General features: G+C 34.5%; 2 protein-coding genes across 2 annotated transcripts in view; both read right to left on the bottom strand.

Moving 5' to 3' along the window:
* LOC107663526 (cullin-1) overlaps positions 1–1,231 on the bottom strand; it is a 15,446-nt gene extending 14,215 nt beyond the window's left edge. The window contains exon 1 of the mRNA XM_016453758.1: positions 982–1,231. The gene's annotated coding sequence lies outside the window, so the exon portion shown is untranslated. The remainder of the gene's footprint in view (positions 1–981) is intronic.
* A 1,087-nt stretch (positions 1,232–2,318) lies between these two features.
* LOC107663527 (contactin-associated protein-like 2) overlaps positions 2,319–10,850 on the bottom strand; it is a 47,754-nt gene continuing 39,222 nt past the window's right edge. Inside the window, exons 24-26 of the mRNA XM_016453759.1 lie at positions 8,454–8,684; positions 5,238–5,312; positions 2,319–3,451 (exon numbers count right to left, since the gene is read on the bottom strand). Coding sequence (XP_016309245.1) covers positions 3,252–3,451; positions 5,238–5,312; positions 8,454–8,684 — 506 coding nt within the window. The 3' untranslated portion in view covers positions 2,319–3,251. The remainder of the gene's footprint in view (positions 3,452–5,237; positions 5,313–8,453; positions 8,685–10,850) is intronic.

Raw genomic sequence — 10,850 nt, 5'->3', positions numbered from 1 at the left:
TTCTATTATTAAATAATACTTGATTATCATATTATAATGCTTGACTGACTGATATTAAGAGTGTACTTTCAGATATTTAAAAAGCTGTACCATTTTACAAACATTATATATGTTTGTAAAATGGCATAACATATATATATATATATATATATATATATATAGTTATAGTATTTCAGTCTGGCGAGTAAACAAAAAAAAATGTACTAGCCAATGGCGATTCAGTTGCCAAGGTGTCTGTAGAGGGTTGAAGGGGGAAAAGGTGATTACAAATATAACAAATATATCTATAATAGATAAAATTATATGTATGTATGTGTGTGTGTGTGTATATACACACACACACACACATATAGAAATTATGGTTCAAACTAATGCTGCAATTATTACCTGTTTGTCATCAAGTTCATTGCTAAACTCTGAATTCTCATCTCTGACCCTCCAGATGTCTGATGATCTCTGCTGAACTCTAACAATCTCCTCATTTGACTGACCCTCACTGCATGATGTTCATGAGAGCCTGTCCTCGACTCAGAGGGAGCGACAGGTCAACACTGGACAGCTAGCTTCATTTCTCACAGATGTAGTTTTGTCGGGTCGCTCGCAGTTCATCATGTGCAACCACATCAGCAGAGCCAGTGAGAGCGATTCATGTGTTACCAGCTACCACTGTGCTCGGACTTGAGCCTAATGTTGATGTTTTCAGTATAGGTCACTCCCACCATCAAAAATGCCACACACAGAATTAAAAGTTGCTTAATTATATGTCCTTCATGTAAATACAATCTGACTGCTGAGGCCTTACCTCAAAACACACCACAGATACTCCGTAAAACACCTAGAGATCCGTTAATACAAGTCAGGAGAAAAGAAGTACATGATGCAGTAGTACTTATGATAATAATATATTAATGAGCGCTATTAACTCTGTGTGTTTGTGTTCAGGATTAAAGCTAAAGCTAACCGCTAATCTCGCGCTCTTACCATCATCCAGAAAGAACGACACACTTAAACATGTATCTCCAACACCGCTCCAGATCCTGATTAACAATATCCCGTTTTATATATGTGACACGTATGCGGCGAACGTTATTTATTACTAATAAAATAAAAAGAACGACACCGAAACAACGAACACAGAAATACTCCGTCAGCGCGTGCTCACGGAAACACGGTCCCCCGGAAACAGCGACGAGCTCCGTCAGCGTGCGGGCCGCTCGAAAACAGCAGCGGTGGTCGAAGGTTCCGCCTGAGTAATTAATAATTGTGATAATAATCATATATGGTAATCATCTTATTTCGTATACAGTATATGTATCAAAGTATCATTGTATTACTATATGATACCATCATTTTTCCATGCACCACCACCGTACATTACAGAATCCGAATTAATAGTTCAATGTAGACATACATTTAGATATTAAATAACCAGACTGTTTACTGAAACTAAGCAATTTGGTGCAAGAAATCTTGACTAACATTAAAAGCGGACTTTAGAGGTAAATAGATAAAATCACAAAAAGTGTAGGATCTGGCCTCGATAAGACTGGAATGCATTATCATAATCACAATGAGAGGGCCATATTAATAAACACAAGTCTTTTTTGTTGTTGTTTTTTGTTACAAAAACAATTCAGTAGTTTATTGAGATTTGCAATGTGTTCATTATTGGAGCATCAGTTTCTTAACAACCCTCAACATGAAATGACATTTCATCATACACATGAGCATTTTCAAAAGAGAACACAAGAACAAATGATTGCATTACTTTATAATAAAATCACAAAGTAAATTTGATGTGACGAATCTTAATAAATAAGCAATTATGTTCATTTAAAGGACCAATTGATATATTGGTAATGCATGGAGACACATTAAACACATTAATAATTAATGGAACAACTCAACATTTACAGAAAGCAACATTATCATTATGCTTTATTATAAACCAGGTTTTGTAATCTATCTGATGGTTGAATAATACTTTTGTTAGTAATTCACATGAGTGGAGAAAACAAACTCTTATGAGACCATGTTAATACAGAATTGTGTGATTCAGACATAGTTAAAGGGATAGTTTACCCAGAAATGAAAATTCTGTTGTTGGACCCCATTGACTTCCATAGTATAAAAAGTAAATACTATGGAAGTCAATGGGGACCATCAACTGTTTGGTTACCCACATTCTTCAAAATATCTTTTGATCTTCAAAATATCACTTTATCTCATACAGGTTTGGAACAACTCAAGGGTGAGTAATTGCTAACAGAATTTTAATTTTTGAGTGAACTGTCCCTTTAAGAAATAAAAAATGACTTAACCGAGCACAATGATGACAATATTTAAAAATGGTTTGTATGTAAATTTGTGCTGCTGATTTCAAATGAGCAGTGCTTTAAAACTGCAAACACACAAAAAAGTAATCTTTCTTCCATATTAACATGTAAGGGTCATCAAATTTATCACAAAATCCATGCTTGGCCAGAAGAAACCTTGAACCTTTGAGGCACATTAAAAGACACTGGAGCAAATGGACCGTTCATGATCGTTTACTACTGAACACATCTGAACTAAACTCTCTATCTAGAGCTTTCATGTTTTTAAGAGCATCTCCTTATAAAAACCCATCTAAAACGCCTGCCATGTTTTCCATAGAGTTCGAACAAGCACTTATGGAGAAACAGATAAATAACACTGAATTCTGATAACTATAAAGAACATTTACCATGAGATATAAAAGTGCTGCATTAACATTGATGAATGATTCAGAATGCCATTGGCTGATTACCATGCTACAATATATTATTGTCCTGAAGATGCTGACAACAAAATGTTTAAATACAATCAAATGTCATTATCAGAAACATAATTATGCATCATTTGGACACATTCCGTTTTGTGCTATTGGAGTATTTGGTGCATTCATGTTTGCTGAACACACATTTGTTAACAGACCAGCAGTATTGCAATGATTTATGCATCAGTTGTTTGTTTTATTTACCGTCGTCCCATATGGAATATGCCAGCCGTGTGCATGGGATGAATTTGATCTCACAGAAGTCCTTGTGCTGTATTCACGTACATACAACATAATTACAGAACAGACATGCCAGTCAGTGCACAGACGTGGTCCAAATGGACTTGCCAAGTGTCCGTTTCACATTGGCTGCTCAAAAATCTCAGAATGACCTTTTTAAATTATCCCTCAGGGTACTCATGTGAGAGACCGAAGCCCCTCCCAGGGGGTGTGGCTAAATGAACCACTCCTTCTTGCTTTCGTCGATGGTCTCTGTGAAGGCGGGGTCATTCACGATGATGGCTGCATCAGCGCAGTCGGCAGACTCCGCCCCTTTGGCCTCGTTGGTGTGATAGGAGCCCTTGTGATGGAACATGTGACGCACCAGGAACACCAGCATGCAGAGGATGCTGAAAATCACCACTGCGATGATGCCTACATGAGTGAGAAATTATATTAAAATCACGATTGTAATTATAAATCAGAAATGATCTACACCAACGATAAAATATTATGAAATTAGACTATATTATTTTAAAGACTGCAGTCTAAATATCAGTCTAAACGTTTATTATATTGATATTTTAATATTTTATTATATTATTTAATATTTTAATATATTTTATTATATAATATCAATATTAGTGTTATATATTTAGACACTGATATTAAAATCACGATTGTAATGATAAATCAGAAATGATCTACACCAACGATAAAATATTATGAAATTAGACTATTATTTTAAAGATTGCAGTCTAGATATCAGTCTAAATGTTTATTATATTGATATTTTAATATTTTATTATATTATTTAATATTTTACTATTATATTTTATTATATAATATCAATATTAGTGTTATATATTTAGACACTGATATTAAAATAATGATTGTAATGATGAATCATATCATTAAAGTCAGTGTAGAAATGTTCTACACCAATGATAAAACATGATGAAATTATATCATATTATTTTAATGAGTGAACTGTACTTATTTTAAAGGGATAGTTCACCCAAAAATGAAAATTCTGTCATTAATTACTCACCCTCGTGTTGTTCCAAACCTGTAAGACCTTCGTTCAACTGTAAAGTTACGAAGCTACGAGAATACTTTTTTGCGCAAAGAAAACAAAAATAACGACTTTATACATCATCACGCCGGATCTGGGTCAGCGCTGCCACACGCTCGCGTCATGATACTGTCGTGAACGCGCATCCAAAGTGACGCAGTAGAGACGAAAAATGTGGAATAAAGTTATTTTTATAGTTGTCGTTATTTTTTCATACCACTGATGTCACACGGACTACTTTGTCGATCATCTTGGTACTTTTCTGGACCTTGAACGTGGTAGTTACCTTGCTGTCTATGGGAGGGTCAGAGAGCCCTCAGATTTCATCAAAAATATCTTAAATTGTGTTCCGAAGATGAAAGAAGGTCTTACGGGTTTCGAACAACACGTAGTTGTAGTTAATTACAGAATTTTCATTTTTGGGTGAACTAACCCTTTAATTTTATGAAGCTATGAGAATATTAAAATATCTTAATTTGTGTTCCGAAGATGAACGAAGGTCTTACAGGTTTGGAACGACATGAGGGTGAGTAATTAATAAGAGAATTTTCATTTTTGGGTGAACTAACCCTTTAATCATATTTATTATATTACATTTTTATATGAGAATATATGATAAATATTAATATCATTTCTTTATACAATGATATTAAAATCATGATTGTAATGATGAATCGTCATTAAAATCAGTTTAGAAATGTTCTACAACAATGATAAGATGTCAAAGCCTAAGAAATATAATTGCTGGTTGGTTGTATTTAAATTTATTGCCATATCATCATAGAAGATACAGATTCAACAAACAATAAAACACATAGAAACATTTTATAAAGTCCAAAAACATTCTTTAAATGTACTGTACATGTGATAAAAACTGTAAAAGTCTTTCCTGGATCCATCTTACAAAATAAGTCCTTCAAAGTTTGTCTTGAAAAAAAAAAAAATCGCTTTCTCATGACATTAAAAATTAAGCAGTCCAAAAACATAGGTTTTATGAAAATGTTAGCACTGATAACATGCATTTCTAATGCCCTGCTTTGTTTTTCCATACTAGCATATTTACAGCCTAACTGTGGTTTGATTAAAAAAAAAAACTGAGGCAAGTTAAAATGTGTAGCAGCATTAAACTTGAACAGTATATTTCACCTCCAATTATTGCAGAGTCTCTGTTGACGCCATCACGGCTGACTCTCTCCTCGTTGAATGGAAACTGGGCACCGGCTTGAAAGAAAGAGAAAAGAGCACTGTTTTATGACTCTAAACTTTGACAATCCCTTTCATTGGATTTCTTGGCATAGATGAAGTACAGAAGGTTAGTGGAACACCCTGGGCAGATGAGTGTATCTGTGCACACGCTCGAGTGTTTCTCTCAGGAGGAGTCGGTGGGCTGCTGTTGGCAGGGGAGCAGATCTGAGACCAACCTTCTGCTCTTTTCATCTGCCGTCTCCACAGGCTCCAAACGTCATACTCCACAAATATCTATGAAAGCTCAAGGTACTCAGTGTCATGGGTGTAAGCACACACACACATACACATCTATCTATCACAAGATCGCTCATCCCCTCTCTTATTTCAATCTTAGTTTTATTCATATGACAAAATCAGCGAATTCATATTCCCATGCATTTGAAGTTTAGCTGTGTATACTGAGATATTTAAGTAAATAAAGTAAAATAATACAAACTGTATGCAATATATAACACATAATAATACTTACGATATTATTTAAATTAGAAATGTTATATATAAATATTAATATGAAATATTGTACAATTTCAGTTATAAATGGATGAACTGTTTAGAGTTTTAATATACATTTATTATTTTAATGTATTAATAATAATACTAATAACAGATTTTAAATGTAATTTATTATTCTAATAATTTATTTTATTATTTATTTAATTTTGTTTTTATTACAAGATAACTAAGAACTACCTAGCTAACTAAGAAAATAATAATAAATGTTATCAAAAGGAATAGAATCTAGGGGTGTAACATTAAAGGGATAGTTCACCCAAAAATGAAAATTCTGTCATTAATTACTCACCCTCATGTTGTTTCAAGCCTGTAAGACATTTGTTCATCTTCGGAACACAAATTAAGATATTTTTGCAAGGAGATCTGACACAGAACAGCATACACTGTTTACGTCCAGCAGATACTCTCCAAAATGGCGCTACAGGGTGACGCGGAGAAGACGAATTGTTGAATAAAGTCGATTTTGGTTTTTTTTTGCGCACAAAAAGTATTCTCGTAGCTTCGTACACAGAGAAACCTCCGATCAGTTCTGTGGAGAACAAAAACACACAAATCAAGCAGCTTACATTAAAAAAAAAAACATTTCCCTAAAGTAATGTTGTAATGTAAACGGTTAAAGGAGTAGTTCACCCAAAAATTAAAATTTGCTCAAAATGTACTCATCCTCCATGATGTAGATGAGTTTGTTTCTTCATCAGAACAGATTTGGAGACTTTCAGCATTTCATCACTTGCTCACCAATTGATCCTCTGCAGTGAATGGGTGCCGTCAGAATGAGAGTCCAAACAACAGATAAAAACATCACAATAATGTAATCCACACCACTCCAGTCCATCAGTTAATGTCTTGTGAAGTGAAAATCTGCATGTTTGTAAGAAACAATTTCATCATTAAAACATTTTTAACTTCAAACCATTGCTTCTGTTTAAAATACGAGTCCTCTGTCTATAATATTGCTTTCTCCTGTGAAAAGATCCTCTAAATCAGAATCAGGTTTAAAAGCAAAAAGTTGTATTGCTGTCTATGCAGGGTCAGACAGCTCTCAGATTCCATCAAAAATATCTTAATATGTGTTCCGAAGATGAACAAATGTCATATGGGTTTGAAACGACACGAGGGTGAGTAATTAATGACAGAATTTTCATTTTTGGGTGAACTAACCCTTTAATTCAACAGGAATATTTAAACTACGAACTTGAGATGAAAAATATGACTTAAGATTATCTTTAATGTTCCTATAATGAGTTAATGTGTTTCCCACTCCTTAAACCTACACATGAAACTAACCCTCACACAAACCTCACTGGTGCTTTCTTGTGGCAACAATGCAGAAAAAACCTGTTACACACACGCACACACACACACACACACACACACACACACACACACAAACAGGAATGTACCGCAGTAATCCTCTCTACAGGGAAGAGATAACAGATGTCCTTTACTAAAAATCTGATTTCTTCCAGTCAACCAGGAAAGATCTCTTCAGAAGAGAGAAATACATTTCCTCGTGTGCATCAGATTCATATTGAAATTCTGTAACTATTTTTTTTTTCTGCTCAAGAGTAAAAGATGAAGTGGAACGTTTTTCCTCAATATCCCTCTCTAGTTTCCCTTAAGGGGTTTTCCAGTTCACGTCTGACAAAGATCTTTATAATATCCTGCTGATTCAGATCTGAACATTGATTTCTTTCTTTTATCTCTCAACCACATTTCAGTCACATTCCTATACAAATGACAAGATATTGATTCAACTGCTTGAATAAGGAAAACACACAAAGGGGCAAATGCTCCCATTATCTACACTGGAGGCTCAGTGTTCTAGATCTTCAGTCTCTGGAGAAACCAACTTCCACTTCAAGCATGAGCTCAGCCCTTAAAGGAATAGATCACCCAAAAATGAAAATTTGCTGAAAATTTACTCACCCTAAGGCCATCCAAGATATAGATGAGTATGTTTCTTCATCAGAACAGATTGGAGAAATGTAACATTACATCACTTGCTCACCAATGGATCCTCTGGAGTGAATGGGTGCCGTCAGAATGATAGTCCAAACAGCTGATAAAAACATCACAATAATGTAATCCACACCACTCCAGTCCATCAGTTAATGTCTTGTGAAGTGAAAATCTGCATGTTTGTAAGAAACAATTTCATCATTAAAACATTTTTAACTTCAAACCATTGCTTCTGTTTAAAATACGAGTCCTCTGTCTATAATATTGCTTTCTCCTGTGAAAAGATCCTCTAAATCAGAATCAGGTTTAAAAGCAAAAACAGCCCAAAACAGCCTCACAAGACATTAACTGGTGGACTGGAGTCAGGTGGATTACTTGTGGATTACTGTGATGTTTTCATCAGCTGTTTGGACTCTCATTCTGACGGCACCCATTCACTGTAGAGGATCCACTGGTGAGCAAGTGATGTAATGTTAAATTTCTCCAAATCTGTTCTGATGAAGAAACACACTCATCTATATCTTGGATAGCCTGAGGGTGAGTACATTTTCAGCAAATTAAATTTTTTTGGGTGAACTATTCTTTTAAAACATGTAGGGGCAAAATAACACCATAAAGAGCTTTTAATCATCGAGTTACCTGAATCTGGGTGCCAGGGGTCAAAGACTGCAGACATTGGTTGTACTGTGAGTGGAGACGCCCCGCAGTTGGACTCCACCAGGACTCCCTGTATGGAGGCTGTGGAGGGCACTCCGGTCCTCAGGGCGGCCTTCAGCGGGGCGATGCGGTTGAACTGCACTCTGGAAAGACAACCCACGAATCCTGGGGTGTTATATCGCTCTATCAACACTGGATCAATCTGACCTGTTTCTGAAAGACAAAGACAACAGCAGAAAATATCAGAAGGCGGAAACAATTGTGAGTGAGTGTGAAAGCCATGATAAAGGTTATAGGACAGGTGTTTTAAAATGAATTATCTAAAATCTGAATCTAAGATTTCAAATCTACAATATCGTCTACACTGCCATTCAAAAGTTTGGGGTCAAGTTTTTGAAAAAAATCTCTTTATAAAGTCTGCATTTATTTGATCAAAAATACAGTAAAAACAGTAATATTGTGAAATAGTATTACAGTTTAAAATAACTGTTTTCCATTTAACTATATTTTAAAATGTAATTTATTCCTGTGATGCAAAGTTGAATTTTCAGCATCATTACTTGAATGAATGAATGAATGATGAATGAATGAATGAATGAATGAATGAATGATGCATTTATATACTTCAGTCTTCAGTGTCACATGATCCTTCAGAAATCATTCTAATATGCTGATTTGCTGCTCAAGAAACATTTCTTATTATTATCAATGTTGAAAACAGTTGTGCTGCTTAATAGTTTTGTGGAAACCGTGATACAGTTTTTTTTTTACAGGATTCTTTGATTAGTAGTGATCTGAAATAGAAATATTTCATAAGCTTTCACATGTCTTTACTGTCACTATTGATCAATTTCAGCATCCTTGCAGAATAAAAGCATTAATTTCTTTAAAAAAAAGAAGAAAAATCATATTGACCCCAAACTTTTGAACAGTATTGTATATTGTACATAGGCCGAACATTGTCAGATAAATAGTTTCTTGTGATTATTACTATATATACATATATAACTTATTTATTTAACAGCAGTGTCAATGTTTTATAAAAGCAATATGCCACAGTTATGGGGTTAACAATATAAAAAAAGTGGATTTTGACATAGTCTGCCTTAGATCACATCTGCAAAACTAGACAAGATTGAAAGCAAACAACATGACACTGGAAGCCAAAAGCCTTGTTTTTACAACATACATGAACATGAACATGAACAGATTAATGCATTTTTATATATGTGAGAAGAGAGAAAACCTGTGCTGTCCTTGATTATCCTCATCTTTTCTTCCAATATATTACTAAACATCACACAAAACACCCGGCTCCAAAACTAAATAAATAAAAAATCATCACACCTAAAAAACATATGCTAATATTTTGAATATAAAGCATTTTATGAACATGTTACCTGTTTGCGATCACAGATGTGGAACTGCGTATATCTTCCCAGCACGTAGCAGGTCTTGCAACTCAAAGCAAAACACCAGATTTCTCTTTTCTGTCTGTATCTTTCTCAGTCCGCCAATGTGTAAACCTGACTAACAAACTGTAGATTTCCTTCTGTCTAACCCTGAAGCGACAAATAGCCTTTAAACCATATTACTGAGCTGTATCTGTCTGAGTGTAGATGCAGACCCATCACACGTTCAGCTGCTCTGTGTGTGTAATGCGGCTCATCTCTGCTAGAAAAGTCTGCAGGAAAACCTGGAGACTGGACTGAAATCAGGAGCAGAACCCAGAGCTTTCACATGATGATGTTAGGACTTCCAGGAGAAGCAGGAGAGCGAGTCATGTATTCTTGGTCAATATGGATTATGACATCATTTTACGCTATGTGACAAGAGTTCAGCCAAGTTATTCCATAATATTATTCCTTGTCAAAAATACTAAAACCTAAATGTATGAATGAGTTTGTCATTATAGATAGACAAAAGAATAGACAAATCTATTTGACATCTATAGAAAGTAGTAATTAATTTCTAGAGCATATCACTGTTTTTCATCATATTTAATATATTCACTTTCATTTTATGAACTAGTACAAAGCTGTTCAAAAGTTTGGGGGTAAGTAAGATTTTTTTGGAAGAAATTAATACTTTTATTTAGCAAGGATTCATTAAATTGATCAAAAGTGACAGTAAAGTGACAGTATGTTAAAAAAAGATGTCTATTTCAAATAAATGCTGTTCTTTTGATCTTTCTATTCATCAAAGAATCCTGAGAAATGTATCAAGATTTCTACAAAAATATTAAGCAGCACAACGTTTTTCAACATTGATGATAATCAGAAATGTTTCTTGAACAGCAAATCAGCATATTAGAATGATTTCTGACTGGAGTAATGATGTTGTGCTACAACATCTGTGCTATATAAAGTAATAATATTT

Source organism: Sinocyclocheilus anshuiensis, unplaced genomic scaffold, assembly GCF_001515605.1.
Source record: "Sinocyclocheilus anshuiensis isolate Anshui unplaced genomic scaffold, SAMN03320099.WGS_v1.1 scaffold2181, whole genome shotgun sequence".
Lineage (NCBI taxonomy): Eukaryota > Metazoa > Chordata > Actinopteri > Cypriniformes > Cyprinidae > Sinocyclocheilus > Sinocyclocheilus anshuiensis.
Note: the sequence above shows the minus strand (reverse complement) of the source record. Positions and strands in the feature narration are given on the sequence as shown.